Source organism: Danio rerio, chromosome 3 (genome assembly GCF_052040795.2).
Source record: "Danio rerio strain M-AB ecotype USA chromosome 3, GRCz13ab, whole genome shotgun sequence".
Classification (NCBI taxonomy): Eukaryota; Metazoa; Chordata; class Actinopteri; order Cypriniformes; family Danionidae; genus Danio; species Danio rerio.
Genome location: NC_141023.1, coordinates 11,716,148 through 11,732,461, shown reverse-complemented (window position 1 = coordinate 11,732,461; position 16,314 = coordinate 11,716,148). Strand labels below are relative to the sequence as shown.

The 16,314-nt window shown below is 37.6% G+C and overlaps 3 protein-coding genes across 10 annotated transcripts in view; 1 reads left to right on the top strand and 2 right to left on the bottom strand.

The window, feature by feature from the left end:
* The window catches only part of ccnf (cyclin F), a 146,648-nt gene extending 144,621 nt beyond the window's left edge, over positions 1 to 2,027 (bottom strand). For 2 of the 3 annotated variants that reach the window (XR_015479486.2, XR_015479485.2), the window contains exon 1: positions 1,829 to 2,027. Coding sequence is in view for 1 of the 3 variants with exons in the window: in NM_207048.1 (NP_996931.1) it covers positions 1,829 to 1,841 (13 nt within the window). In the remaining 2 variants the exon portion in view is untranslated. The remainder of the gene's footprint in view (positions 1 to 1,828) is intronic. The other variant, NM_207048.1, reaches the window with a different exon arrangement.
* pdgfab (platelet-derived growth factor alpha polypeptide b) overlaps positions 1 to 16,314 on the top strand; it is a 679,118-nt gene that overhangs the window by 419,116 nt on the left and 243,688 nt on the right. The gene's annotated exons all lie outside the window — the stretch shown is intronic.
* LOC147845529 (uncharacterized) overlaps positions 9,479 to 16,314 on the bottom strand; it is a 45,047-nt gene continuing 38,211 nt past the window's right edge. For 4 of the 6 annotated variants that reach the window (XR_015480481.1, XR_015480483.1, XM_087244070.1 and 1 more), the window contains one exon: positions 9,743 to 13,190. Coding sequence is in view for 1 of the 6 variants with exons in the window: in XM_087244072.1 (XP_087100198.1) it covers positions 13,072 to 13,190 (119 nt within the window). In the remaining 5 variants the exon portion in view is untranslated. Of the gene's footprint in view, positions 13,191 to 16,314 lie in introns of all 6 variants that reach the window. The other 2 variants (XM_087244072.1, XR_015480482.1) reach the window with 2 other exon arrangements.

Below are 16,314 nucleotides of genomic sequence, written 5' to 3'. Positions count from 1 at the left end.
GTATGACAGTGGAGATGCCGAAAGGAGAAATATAATGACATTAGCTGACAGGTTTCCTTGTTGCTGCATCTTTGATATATAAATGCAGGAAAACAAGTCATCAAATCCTTATTCAGCATCATTATTATTATTATTATTTTAAGGACTAAAAGAAATTCCCTAATGTGTTTTGATATTTGCCATATTGTACTGAAATTTGAAATAACTAGCCATTCTGAGATTATTGTTATTATTATTATTATTAGATGTAATTTATATCAGTTTGAGTATAAACTCTTTTAAATTAGCTAAAAACACAAAAAGAAAACAGATTAATACAATAACCATGATTATATTAGCTCTTCAATGGCAAAACTGACATGTTAGCATCCACTGGGTAGTTTTCCCTCCTTGTTGGTAAACCAATCAAGGGATAGAAAGTAACTGACGAACTTTAACAGATACTACATTGATATTTATGAAGTAAACCTCAATGCATTATTCATTAATAGAACACTTAATTTAAATAAAGCAAATTAAGTTTATTTTAACGAAACTCTGCTTAACGACTCAGCAATAACCCTGCGACAGTGGAGTGCAAGAGATGGCGAAAGGAGAAATTTAATGACATTAGCTCATAGTTTCCTTGTTGCATGCTCTTTAATATATAAACTCATTATAAATATTATTATTAAAAGACCGAAAAGAAATTCCCTAATGTGTTGATATTTGCCATATTGTACTGAATAATGAATTAACTAGACAATCTGAGATTACTGTTAGTAGAAGTAGCAGTATTAATAACTGGGTCATGTTTTATTTCATAATAGTTCTTTAAATAATAGTTTTTTTTCTGCTAATCTGCTTTACATTAACCACTTTACTAACTAGATATCAAAATGTGCAGTTAAATGCAAAAAAAGTCATCTTTTTGGTTAAGCACTGATAAAATAAAAGTATTTTTCATGTTTTGTGTTGAATTAATGCATTTTGTTTAGCATTTAGACACTATTGGATTGTATTTCTGTTATTCATGTGACGATTTTTATTACATGTAATCAAAAATCAAGTATTTTCTGTACATATAATCCATGGTTTTGTGTGTGTGGTAAAAACTATTTAAGCTTGAATATTTACCATGGCATAAACATAGCAATACTATGGTGACAAAATATTAATTTCATATTATAATACAAATATTTGTAGTATTAATAAAACACAAATATTTCTCTCACAAAATAGTATTTTCATCCAATACCTAGGCACTTTAAACATTAAGATGGTACATTCCAAACATGGTATTACCATGGTACACTAGAAAGATGCAGCATTGCGAAATATAGAACACGTTAGACATAATTGATATTGGTTTTCGAGTATAAATTCATTTAAAGGAGTTTTAAAGCAGTAAAAACACAAAAAGAAAACAGATTAACCTAATAACCCTGATTATATTAGCTCTTAAACAGCAGAACTGACATGTTAGCATCCACTGGGCAGTTTTCCCTCCTTATTGGTAAACCAATCATGGGATAGAAAGTAACTGACCGAACTTTACCAGATACTACATTGATATTTATGAAGTAATCTTCAACGCATATTTCATTAATATAACACTTCATTTAAATAAAGCAAATTAAGTTTATATCAACGAAAATAACGACCCAGCAACAACCCTAACGTTAAGTCTCGACTAGTTTATAATTTTACTCACCAACCTTTAACCTACATTAGCGGTTATGATAAAATATAAACAAAGATGCTTCTCAATGTTTATAAAATATGAACTTACGAAGTTATAAGCATTTGTTGACAGGAAATGCATCATTTAACAAAATTAGTCACTTACCGCCCGCTTTCATTTCAAGGAGGGATCAGGGAAAGTCAGCTTACAGCAATGATGCTTCACAGTCAACTGAAAATGAGACTTAGACTCTTGATTAATATAATCAGTCTTGCTGATTAACCTAAGTTACTAAATTCCTGTTAGCTACAGGCGTTGGACTGTTTAAAACACAACTCTCCTCTGCCTCAACCATGCAACTTCCATCAAACCCCTCCCCCCGGCGCTTAGCCACGCCTGCGCGGACAGTTTAAACATCAACTCTTAGCGCTTATTGGTCATTATACGACTACGCCCATTGAGGCTGATACCGCGTTCTGATTGGCCTTCGTGTAAACCTCAACGCGGCATTGGTCAGTGATACTAAACGGACAAAAAGGCGTCAGTTTATTGGCTGAAAAGATGCTTTTTCGAATTACGCGCTTACAGCCCTGCGAAACTGGATTGGCTAGTGTTTGCGCTCAGTGAATTCTGGGAGATGTAGGATCTCATTACACATGCAGTATCACATTGGCTAATGTATTCAGAGGAATTCAAGTTGTGTATTTGAACTAAATGAGTTGTTAGTCGAAGAATTTGGTCACGATCAGCACAAACAAGCTAATAATGTAGGACTAATTTAAACAAACTTAATTCTGGTGTACTATGAAACTTACAGCATTAACTGTTAGATTTAAACACGGATGCACTTATTAAATAGCCTGATAAGGAGTGTTGGGGAGGTTACTTTGGAAATGTAATAGATTCTAGATTACAATTACCCTATTTAAAATAAAATAAGTAGCGTACCTTTTCAATTACTTGTTAGTAAAGTAACTAATTACATCTGACATATTTTTGATTACTTTTAAATTTCTAATGGATATTTTTTCCGCTAAATCATTTCCAAGCTTTTTTTTTACCAAGCAGGTGTGACCTTACTGTAGCTCTGTTTACGGTTAGAGCTTCAAAATCTTTCATCACTTGAATAAAGATTATATTAAGATTTTAATATTATTTTATCATTATATTTTAAAGTACAGCCGTCACAAAACCAGCCCTTATAAGAAAAAAAAGAGTTTACTGTTGTTACTAAATAAAATATTTTGTTAGTTGTGCAGGGTGATTTTTGTGGCCTTTGCAATACAAAAAAAGTTTTTAACTTAAAATTATTTTTCCTTTTTTTTAAATGTCTTTATTATTATAATTATTATTTTTAAAGTCAGGTTTTTAGGTATTTTCAGGTTAAGGTATTTTAATACGTCAAAAATAATTAAATGAAAATAGTAATGTTGATTTGGCAGCTGCATGAAATCAAGTAACCTTCCTTTAATTTTGTATCATGTTATTTCAAGCAACAAAAATGTTTTTAATGTTTCATATTAGTTAAAATAATACTTGATTTGTCATATATATATATATATATATATATATATATATATATATATATATATATATATATATATATATATATATATATATATAATATTATTATTATTATTATTAGGCAATTAGGTCATTAGGCAAGCCATTATATAATGATGTTTGTTCTATAGACTATCAGGGAAAAAAATATAGCTTAAAGGGGCTAATAATTTTGACCTTAAAATGGTGTTTAAAAAATCTAAAACTGCTTTTATTCTAGCCGAAATAAATCAAATAAGTCTTTCTCCAGAAGAAAAAATATTATCAGACATACTGTGAAAAATTCCTTGCTCTGTTAAACATAATTTGGGAAATATTTAAAAAAGAAAAAAAAATCTCGAAGGGGGATAATAATTCTAACTTTATGTTGGCTTACAAAGGGTGGCACAATGTTTCGCCGGGTTAGCACTGTCACTTCACAGCAAAAAGGTTGCTGTTTTGAGTCAGTTGGCATTTTCTGTGTGGAGTTTGCTTTGTCTCCCAGTGTTGGCGTAGGTTTTCTCTGGAAGCTCCAGTTTCCCCTTGAGTCCAAAGACATACACTATAGCCATTTCAATGTGGTCATGTCACTGGACCATGAACATTTCCTGCTTGTTGCTAAACTATTTTATAACTGCACAGGAGGCAATTTAATCATATCTTAATGTTAAAATGGCTGCCATGACATTACTTATTAACATGTGGACCTTTTTGGATTATTGGAAGCTCTGGAAATGTAAAAAATGTATAAAAGGAAGTACCATTGTTATTGTTTACATCCCTCAAAATGGTCTAGAGGCGAATTGAATAAACTAAATTGGCCTTAGTGTATGTGTTTAAATAAGTGTGTATGGATGTTTCTCAGTACTGAAAGGGCAAACATATGCTGGGTAAGTTATATATGGCGAGCCCTGATGAATAAAGGGACTAAGCCGAAGGAAAACGAATGAATGAATGTTGCATAGTTACATGTTTACTGATGAATACAGTCTCTTCATGAAAACAAATGAACAATTACACATATGAGAAGAGGTATTGATCAGCATAGAAATGTATTTAGAAAGAACACGACTGCAAAACTAGCACAGCTGCAGGAAATCAATAGCTTGGGTCAAAAGTCAGTGCAGTTCAGCAGTCGTTTTACAAAAATATTGACAGCAAAATGCAGCAACTGAATAATCAGGATCGGTAATTCTGTGTTTTTAAAGGTGAAGGATTTCACAAGTCAACTCCTCATAGAAAACTGATGTCTGATGACTCATTCCAGAATTGTGTATGCATTTTCAGCGTATCCATTTCTTATCCTTGAACAGTAATGATATACAAAAAAACAATGAATCCATTATCATTCATTCATTCATTTTCCTTCTACTTAGTCCCTTTGTTTTATCAGGGGTCTCCCCAACAGAATGAACCACCAACTATTCCAGCATATGTTTTAAACAATGGATGCCCTTTCAGCTGCAAGACATCACTGGGAAACATCCACACTTATTCACACACACACACACACACACACACACTCATACACTACGACCAATTTAGTTAATCCAATTTACCCATAGCGCATGTTTTTTGACTGTGAGGGAAACCAGGAGGAAACCCACGCCAACAAGTGGAGAACATGCAAACTCCACACAGATACTTTTTTTTAACCTTCAAATAACAAACAGGCATTTTCAACTTCCATTGTTAAACATATATAACAGAGATCACCAAACTTGTTCCTGGAGGTCCGGTGTCCTGCAGATTTTAGCTCCAACCCTAATCAAACACACCTGAACAAGCTAATCAAGGTCTTACTTGAAACACCCAGGCAGGTGTGTTGAGGCAAGTTGGAGCTAAACCCTGCAGGGCACCGAACCTCCAGGGACGCTAATGGTGACCCCTGATATATAACATTACATCCAAGCAGCATATAATAAACAAAACAGTACAAAATAATAATAATAACATAAATAAACCTTAAATAATACAAAAAATACATTACATTCAGGGGGGTCAGTCCAAATAAGCTGACAAACAGTTTAGAGCTGTGGTCACCAAACTTGTTCCTGGAGGGCCGGTGTCCAGTAGATTTTAGCACCAACCCTAATCAAACACACCTGAACAAGCTAATCAAGGTCTTGCTAGGTACACTTGAAACGTCCAGGCAGGTGTGTTGAGGCAAGTTGGAGCTAAATCCTGCAGGGACACCGGCCCTCCAGGACCGAGATTGGTGACCCTTGGTTTAGAGAGTTTTGAGGCACCTTTTGTTTTTACATGTTTTATAGATTTATATAAAATGTTAAAATTGTTTTTAAATGCTTTGAAACAAGGAGAAACTTTAACATTCCACACAGAAACATCTACTGACCCAGCTGTTAGCGCTAACCACTGAGCCATCATTTCGCAAATCATTATCAATGTATACAATGTGAAATGCTTAAAATGTGATGGGAAACATTCGATTCTGTTGTAATTGTTATTTTACTTATTGGTAAGCCTTTTAAACAGGGTTGACGGTAACAGAGTTGATATTTTCAACCTTTGTGTGCTTTTAGCTCAAGATGCTAACCTCAAACCTGATACCACATGACACATCTAAAACACAATTTATTGTGTTTTCATCATATTATTGTTGTTAAAAAGTGAATGAGAAATGTGCTGAAATATCACAGAGTGGAATATTAAAATATCACTTATCAACAGAGTTGACATAATTAATATACTGTTCATTCATTGGTTCATTTTGCTTCAGCACTCAAAACAGTGACGGATTTAGGCATGCATGGGCAATATGGGCGATCACCCCGGGTGGCATCTTGGTGTTGGCATCACCGGGTGGTGTTGTATAATATGCTACAAAAAACTTTGTAATATATTGCCAGAACATTTTCTGTTATTTTATTTCTCTCTATATTATTTCTTATGCATTAAATTATTTCAAACTGTTAGAATGTCGATAAAAGTTGCTTTGTTAAACAGTAGAGTTGAATTTTCAACATCAAAAGTTGACAGAGCTGAGATCAACATCCCATAATGCAATTCACAACCATAAATAAACACTTGTAAATCACAAAAAAGTAAACTGTTGATTAACAGATATATTTTACAGTGTGTTTATCATACTGTAATGTCCAGTGACACTGTCTCTTTGAATGTCAGACTGTCACTCTCAGCCTGTTATCTGCTCCAAAAGCATGGATTCATCCACATGTCAGGTCATAATCATGAGACTTTGTCATAAATGAGGGTTTTGTATTCATGGTAACCATCGCAAAGTGCTGACAATTGGCTTTCATCGAGCTTGTCATGTTGACAGAGTGCTTATTAATGGCTTTCAATGCAAACAAAGAGAACGAGGAAAACGGCACATATGTAATGGAATAATTACTTATAATTCATGTCATTTTTTTGTTTGGCTATAGGTTATGTTGAGTTCCATACGCATTATCTGTTTATGAAAAGGTCTGTGCATGTTTTGCATCCTTTAAAGTGGTCCATTGTGCCTTTTTAGATGCTACATATTTCATATAGTGTGTAATTAATGTAAAAGGTCTGCAAAGATCAATGGATTTATTTTCTCCCAATAAATAAATAAATAATCTGAAGCACCTGAACCCATCAGTATTCCACTCACTGCACAAATGCAGGTTTGTAATGAATTTACATAATGCCAGCCTCTAATATTGTATTATCTGACACCTGAAAGTGTTTGGTTAGTCGAGAAAAGACTGGGCTGCCAAAGAAAACCATACATTAATTCAAATCCACTTGCATGCATTTCCAAAGAATAAGACATTTACACTAGTGTGTCGTTATTTTTAAACATTCAATTTTCGGTACAATTACATCTGCCATACATGCTACTACAGAGTTTTTTTACCCATGCAGACACCTTTTTAGGGTGCAATTGACTTGCACTTGAGTTAATTTAACTTTTGGTGCAGCCTAGAGCACCAACTGCAGTCAAAAACTAGCCTAGAGCACCGTCTGCTGTTAAAAACTAGCCTAAAGCTCCATCTGCTGTTAAAAAACTAGCCTAGAGCGGCTTCTGCGGTTAAAAACTAGCACAAAGCTCCATCTGCAGTTAAAAAATAGCCTAGAGCACTTTCTGCTGCTAAAAACTAGCCTGGAGCCCTACCTGCTGTTAAAAAACTAGCCTAGAGCTCCATCTGCTGTTAAAAACAAGTCTTAAGCACCATCAAAAACTAGCCTAGAGCTCCATCTGCTGTTACAAAACTAGCCAAAAGCTCCCTCTGCTGTTTGAAAATTTGCCTAGAGCACTGCCTGCTGTTAAAAACTTGCCTAAAGCTCAATCTGTCGTAAAAAAAAAAAAAAATTGCCTAGAGCACTGTCTGCTGTTAGAAACTAGCCTGGAGCTCCACCTGCTGTTAAAAAACTAGCCTAGAGCACCATCAAAACCTAGCCTAAAGCACCATCTGCTGTTAAAAACTAGCCTAAAGCACCATCTGCTGTTAAAAACTAGCCTAGAGCACCATCTGCTGTTAAAAACTAGCCTAGAGCACCATCTTCTGTTAAAAACTAGCCTAAAGCACCATCTGCTGTTAAAAACTAGCCTAGAGCACCGTCTGCTGTTAAAAACTAGCCTAAAGCACCATCTGCTGTTAAAACCTAGCCTAAAGCACCATCTGCTGTTAAAAACTAGCCTAAAGCACCATCTGCTGTTAAAAACTAGCCTAGAGCACCATCTGCTGTTAAAAACTAGCCTAGAGCACCATCTTCTGTTAAAAACTAGCCTAAAGCACCATCTGCTGTTAAAAACTAGCCTAGAGCACCATCTGCTGTTAAAAACTAGCCTAAAGCACCATCTGCTGTTAAAACCTAGCCTAAAGCACCATCTGCTGTTAAAAACTAGCCTAAAGCACCATCTGCTGTTAAAAACTAGCCTAGAGCACCATCTTCTGTTAAAAACTACCCTAGAGCAGCATCAAAAAGTAGCCTAAAGCACCATCTGCTGTTAAAAACAAGCTGAGCGCCATCTGCTGTTAAAAACTACCCTAAAGCGCCATCAAAACCTAGCCAAAAGCACTATCTGCTGTTAAAAACAAGCCTAGAGCACCATCTGCTGTTAAAAACTACCCTAGAGCACAATCAAAAACTAACCTAAAGCACCATCTGCTGTTAAAAACAAGCCTAAAGCACCATCTGCTGTTAAAAACTAGCCTTGAGCGCCATCTGCTGTTAAAAACTACCCTAGAGCGCCATCAAAAACTAGCCTAAAGCACCATTTGCTGTTAAAAACAAGCCTAGATTGCCATCTGCTGTTAAAAACTAGCCTAGAGTGCCATCAAAAACTAGCCTAAAGCACCATCTGCTGGTAAAAACAAGCCTAGAGCACCATCTGCTATTTAAAAACTAGCCTAAAGCACCATCTGCTGTTAAAAAATAGCCTGAAGCCCCATCTGTTGTTAAAAACAAGCCTAGTGCGCCATTTGTTGTTAAAAACTAGTCTAGAGCACCATCAAAAACTAGCCTAAAGCACCATCTACTGTTGAAGTCAACAACATGAAAGCATGGATCCATCCTGCCCTGTATCAACGGTTGAGGCTGGTGGTGGTAGTAAAATGGTGTCTGGGATATTTTCTTGGCACACTTTGGGCCCAATTGAGCATCCGACAAATCTGCAGCAACTGCGTGATGCTATCATGCCAATAAATCTCTGAGGAATATTTGCAGTATGTTGAATCTATGCCATGAAAGATTAAGGCAGTTCTGAAGGCAAAAGGGGGTCCAAAACAGTACTAGTAAGGTGTACCTAATAAAGTGGCCATTTAGTGTATATATTTAGCTATTTATCTGAAAGAAAGCTGCTGGGATGCATTCGAGGCAGCTCATGTACTGGAATAAAGCAGCTATATGTGAAGAGCCAGAGGTGCTTTAGTCGGTCTTTGAGAATTCGATTATTGACAGCAACAAGTGAACCAATAAACAATGCTGAGTAACTGCATTTGACTGAGCAGCAGGCAAACAAAGACCTGGCACATTCATCAGTTTATTGCTGTTCTCTCTTTTTTTGTATCCTCAAGAGAGGTTTGAATTTAGTTTAATCTAAATGAACCAAATCCGAGTCGATACATGACGGAGTTCAATCGGTGAGCTAAAAGCCTGACATTTAAAAGCACAGAAATATGCCTTTCAAATGAGATGTTAGTGACCCTGCAGACTCCGAGGACTGAACTGACCCAATATGTGTTTCCATGGAAACCGAAAACAACAACATGGAATTGGAAATACAGGTCGTCACCTTGAAATTATAAGGTTCCAGCTGACATTTTCGGTGATGTTTATTCCTTGCTTGTGTACATTTGGGTGTTTTTTGGCTTTAGAAAACAAAAAGGTTATCTCCACAAAGCTGAACTCTGATTTTTAAGGTTCTGTTAGGGTCTACTATCTCTGTATGTGACATTTTAAATCATGGTCTTACATTTCATGATTTAATTGGAAATTAAATTTGAATTTTTTTTTCATGCAAAGTTGAAAATGCAATTATTTTAAATATGAGATATTTTGAAGTGCACATGCAACAACTTTGATCAAGCACTTTTATTGCAGATTTTCAATGTTTAACATGTAATATTAGGCTATAAAGGTCAAATGCTCAACAATAATTTGAATGGGGTCTCAAATATAAAAATAAGTGTTAGTAAATTACAGTTTTACACCTGCTTCCAGTCTAAGCCAATATGTAATTCAACGCAAACCAAGTTAAATTATCAACCATTCTCCTACATTAACAAAATATTTAGCACTGTCATTTATGTATAACTGATCAATAGAGGAACAAAGTGATTTATCCTAAAATATAAAACTTTCTTATACATGTCGACATTGTTACTATGTAAACAAATATATGAAATATGTTTTCAAATAGGCGAGGCAGTGGCGCAGTAGGTAGTGCTGTCGCCTCACAGCAAGAAGGTCGCTGGTTCGAACCTCGGCTCAGTTGGTGTTTCTGTGTGGAGTTTGCATGTTCTCTCTGCCTTCGTGTGGGTTTCTTCCGGGTGCTCTGGTTTCCCCCACAGTCTAAAGACATGTTGTACAGGCTAAATTGTCCAGAGTGTATGAGTGTGTGTGTGTGGATGTTTGCCAGAGATGGGTTGCGGCTGGAAGGGCATCCGCTGCGTAAAAACTTGCTGGATAAGTTGGCGATTCATTCCGCTGAGGCAACCCCGGATTAAAAAAGGGACTAAGCTGACAAAAAAATGAATGAATTAATGTATTCAAATAAAAGCAAACAAACTGTTGGTGTTTCTTGAATATTCCAGAACATCTACACAATTCTAACATTTTTGTCTCTTTGCAGCAACACAATGAATTATTTTAAGGGTATTTACGTACATCCAAATCAGGTGTACGCTGTAGGAATTAAAAGTTTGCAAATGTGCTTCCCACTTGTTAAGGGTCCAAAGTAATTGGACAATTGGCTTCTAAGCTTTTCCTTGTCCAGGTGTGTTTTACTCTCATTATCCCAATTAATAAAGTAGGGATGTAACGGTATTGTAAATACCGTCATACCGCAATAGCAATTTTTTTCGATATTACCGAAGTCGCATGACTCGGTAAAACTTTAGGTCTTCTGAGAAAATTTGCTCAGGCGAATGAAGCGAACGGGAGGTAGCGGAAACCACAATTCCCATCAGCCCAGGCGTGGCCATCATCCATACAGATCCAGTAATGCGGAAATGGAGTGTGCTGCTAGTAGCGGAGATGAAAAAGAGCTGGAAATGATCGAAACCTAAAGCGGGTGTTGTCGCCGCGCGCATACTGAATAGCGGTGCTGTCGCGCGCGTTCTGATCAGCTTTGTTGTCGCGCGTGCACTGTAAAGCGGGGAGGTGGGGTTGAGCGCGCATACTCAAGAGCGTTGTTGTCGCGCGCCTACTGAAGGGCGGGATGGAGGGTGAGTCGCGTCGCAGGGGCACTTTTGATCATTTTGGAAGGGCATTTTCTATCCAAGACTAAAAAGGGCATGTGCACTGCACAGGTTGAGCCCTATGTGTGCACGTGCCTGCAAGTTGGGGAATACGACTAATAACAGAGACTAAAATAAAAGAGACCTCATTCTCACTCATGGCTTGTCCTCTCAAGTGGGGGAAAGACAATGCACAACGTTACCCACTGCTGTCAACCTGGGCCAAGTCATATCTCTGTCCCAGAAACCTCAGTCCCAAATGAGAGGGTTTTTGTCTGTTGCAGGGGACATTGTAAATACCCAGAGATACCAGCTTTTACCAGATTATAGTTATATGATAATTTTCTTTAAAACCCATCTCTATCTAAGTGAGTGAGTGAGTTATTAAATGTTGAATGTGATGAGTTTTCAACAATACTAAATTGAAACTTTATTTTTTTACATGGTTTAATAATTTCTTGTTATTAAAATTGACGTTCCTGTTTCAAAGCTTACAGATAGATGGCTAATTTGTATGTCATTGACACTTTTGGCACTTTTTTGGAGTATTTTCATAAGTTTTGTTTTTCCCGTAAATGATTCAATAAATACCGTACTGTGACATTCATACCGAGGTATTACTATACCGTGAAATTCTGATACCGTTACATCCCTAGTTCAGAGTCATTTCAAGTGTGCTATTTGCATTTGGAATCTGTTGCTGTCAACTCTCAAGATGAGATCCAAAGAGCTGTCACGCAAGCCATCATTAGGTTAAAAAAACTAAACAAACCAATCAGAGATATACCCAAAAACATTAGGCATAGCCAAAACTACTGTTTGAAACATTCTTAAAAAGAAAGAACACACCAGTGAGCTCAGCAACACCAAAAGACCCGGAAGAACACAGAAACAACCGTGGTGGATGACTGAAGAATTCGTTCCCTGGTAAAGAAAACTCCCTTCACAACAGTTGGGCAGATGAAGAACACTCTTCGGGAGAAGTATGTGTGTCAGAGTCAACAAACAAGAGAAGACTTCACCTGAGTGAATACAGATTACTCACCAGAAGATGTAAACCATTGTTCAGCCTCAGAAACAGGAAGGCCAGATTAGAGTTCTAAAAAAGCCTTAACAGTGCTGGAACAACATCCTACGGACAGATGAGACCAAGATCAACTTGTACCAGAGTGATGAGAAGAGAAGAGTGTGGAGAATTAAAGGATCTGCTCATGATCCTAAGCAGTGAAGCATGATGGTAGCAGTGACATGGCGTGGGCATGTAAGGCTGTCAATGGAACAGGTTCTCTTGTGTTTACTGATGATGTGACTGCTTACAAAAGCAGCAGGATGAATTCTGAAGTGTTTCATGTCAATATAGTCTGCTCATATTAAGCCAAACAGGTCTAGGTCCTTGTCATATGTAATAATCTTTTTGTTTTTGTACTTTTGCTGATTGCCATCTCCAGGTTGGAGGAAAGTCCGTACCCCAAGGTGGAGGAGTTCAAGTATCCCGGGGGGTTTTGTTCATGAGTGTGGGAATAGATGGAACGTGAGATTGACAGGCGGATTGGTGCATCGGCAGCAGTAATGCATCAATGTACCAGTCCGTTGTGGTAAAAAAGGAGCTGAGCTGAAAGGCAAAGCTCTCGATTTACCGGTCAATCTACCTTCCTACTCTCACCTGTGCTCAAGAGCTTTGGGTCATAACCGAAAGGACAAGATCTCGGATACAAGAGGCCAAAATGAGTTTTCCTCGCAGGGTGGCAGGGCACACCATTATAGAGAGGGTGAGGAACTCTGACACCCGGGAGGAGCTCGGAGTAGAGCCGCTGCTCCTCCACATCGAGAGAAGTCAGCTGAGGTGACAAGTGCATCTGTTTCAGATGCCTCCTGGACGCCTACCTAGGGAGGTGTTGCAGGCATGTCCCACCTGGAGGAGGCCTCGGGGAAGACTTAGGACACGCTGGACTATGTCTCTCGGCTGGCCTGGGAATGCCTTGGGATCCCCCCGGAGGAGCTGCAGGAAGTGTCTGGGGAGAGGGAAGTATGGAGTTCTCTCCTAAGACTGCTGCCCCCATGACCCAACCCTGGAAAAGTGGTAGGAAATGAATGAATGAATGAATAAATGAATTTTTTTCTGATAGATTGCAATTCATCTTCAGTGTTTACTGTCTCTTGTTGAAAAGTAAAATAAACATTAAAATACTTAAAAACAAATATGGGTCATTGACATGATTTTATACTTTGTAACTTTTGGAAAATGAATGTCTTTGTTTTTATAGTTTAAATATTTCTGAATTAAACAGACTTTCAGAAATATGTGCCGGTCAAGATCAGCCACTTAACTATAAATATAACTTCATATGTTTAAATAATGATGGGAAAATGAGCAGAAAAGACACCCTTCAGAGAGAGAATTGATTGAGCTTGCATACATCTGAAATTAATTGATTTTCTGCATCGATTTCTTACAGGTATTCTGAATTATGTACTGCATTGAGTTGTGTTTTACTCTTGGGGGAATGGAAATGTCAGTAAAACAATCCTGACAGTACATTTCTAGTACATTTTGTAACCAGTATGCATGCAAATTGAGCACATTTGATGTACCTATATGGTAACCTGTTATGATTTCTGACTTGAAAATGTGCATTAGCTCAGGCAACTGAAAAAAATACTGTAAGCTTTCCAGTAGACACACAAGGTCATAAGACACTAATATTAGGCTAGATTTAGGTTGCCAGCATCTAAGGACAGCATTATTTTGACGTCCAATAATGGTTTGTAATGATGTTGATATTTGGTTGATTTTAGGTTGTGTTGGAAAGTGACCAAAATCCAACGTTGATCTTAAACCAACATAATATTGACGTCAAATACTGACATTTATTCATCAGGTGTGACAACCAATATCCAATGTCTGATATATGTCATATTGGTAACATCCACACAACGTCAAGCTGTAACATCATTAGATGTTGATATTTGGTTGATTTTAGGTTGTGTTGAAAATGTGACCAAAATCTAACGTCGAGCCAACGTTATATTGATATCAAATACTGATATTTATTTGTCAGGTATGGCAACCAAAATACAACGTCATTTTGATGCCCTGAGCCTACTGGGTTGAGTATGGACTGTCTGCGGACAGCAAGACGGGGGTATGAAGGGGTGTAATTTGTAATACGTTAGAGAAGTAACTTGAATTTATGGAGATTCTCGTGTCAAAACTATGTTGTTAGCAAGATGGCGCAGTACATTAGTTATTAACATCTACACCTACACCTACTCCACACCTAAATCCAACCACCACAGTTATTATTGTCTAAATCTACCACAACCCTAAACCCAACGATCATCGTCTACAGCTTCCCCAAACCAGAGACTTTCATACTTGACAAGCTCGCCATTGTACTGTTATTTGCAACCACAGGGGGCGACGCCGAGTCGGCTAGCTGTCATGACAAAACAGGTGAAGAAGCCAGCGAGTGGAGTTGCATGGTGGAGTTGCTAAATGAATGAATAAATTCAAATATCAAAGGAACTGGTTGTGGATAAATTTGGAGAAAACATTTGGTGAAAATGTTCTCTGGTAAGTATTTCCGCCATCTTGCCAACAACATCTCTTTGTGACCTCTCGCATGGTCACATCTCAAATACTGATATTTATTTGTCAGGTATGGCAACCAAAATACAACGTCATTTTGATGCCCTGAGCCTACTGGGTTGAGTATGGACTGTCTGCGGACAGCAAGACGGGGGTATGAAGGGGTGTAATTTGTAATACGTTAGAGAAGTAACTTGAATTTATGGAGATTCTCGTGTCAAAACTATGTTGTTAGCAAGATGGCGCAGTACATTAGTTATTAACATCTACACCTACACCTACTCCACACCTAAATCCAACCACCACAGTTATTATTGTCTAAATCTACCACAACCCTAAACCCAACGATCATCGTCTACAGCTTCCCCAAACCAGAGACTTTCATACTTGACAAGCTCGCCATTGTACTGTTATTTGCAACCACAGGGGGCGACGCCGAGTCGGCTAGCTGTCATGACAAAACAGGTGAAGAAGCCAGCGAGTGGAGTTGCATGGTGGAGTTGCTAAATGAATGAATATATTCATATATCAAAGGAACTGGTTGTGGATAAATTTGGAGCGTATATTTGAGGGCGTGCAAGAAGTTTTGTGCACGAACAGAGGAAATCGGCGCTCAAGCAGAGATTGACATGCTCGTAGGCTATTACATGAATGCGATCTCGACTTAATACTGCGCCCATGTCATTTGTCAATGAAATAACGACACATGTAGTGGTAGATCTGAGTAAAATGGCCAACAGAGTCTGCCGCCACAGCTGGAAAAAATCCTAGAGGAAACACTGGCCTGTATTGTTCAAAGCACCTCATGGGACACTCAACAGCACCTCTTGTGGGCACACTGAGAATCCGCTTTTGGCCATTTCTAATGCATCAATCAGTCATTCATATCTATTTACGAGCCTGTTTCATAAGATAAACACAGTTTGTGAGATCTTTCCATTAGTATGATCATAACATCATGATTTAAAAGCTATCTGTCAGCATTGAAGTCCAATATTTTCTTACTAATCGCATATTTTACAGCGATGGCGACAACACCAACAAAAACAAAAGACAAATCTGTCATCATTTAAACTTCTCTCTTCTGTTAAACACAAAAGAAGATATTTTAAAGAATGTTTTTCTACTATGGATGTCAATGGTTACTGGTTTAGAACATTTTTCAAAATACCTCCTTTTGTAAAAAAAAAATGTAATGTTCAGAACCACTTGAGAGAGAGTAAATGATGAGTAAACTACTATCATATAGTATTCATGCTTCTCTAATTCAGACCTACCAAACTGTATTAAGCCCAACATTAGTGTTTGTGAAACAGGAAAGTGATCATCCTCAATTGTTCTGACATCCTGCTGTGAGGTTTTCTCAACCTGAGGATAATTGAAGACCCCGAGCAGGCGTTTTTTTCAGGAAACTCTTGCCGCTTAATAGGTGGATAAATGCCCTGGTAAACATCTGGTAAGAGTTCAGCCTGCCATCTGATGCTACAGTCCATTTAGCACCTCCATTTGGCCAATCATCTCCTCGGCCTGTGGGATGGAGCAAAAATGAAAGCCATTCGGGGGTTTCTAAGATGTTGTAATCTGATTTGCTGCGAAAAGATGTG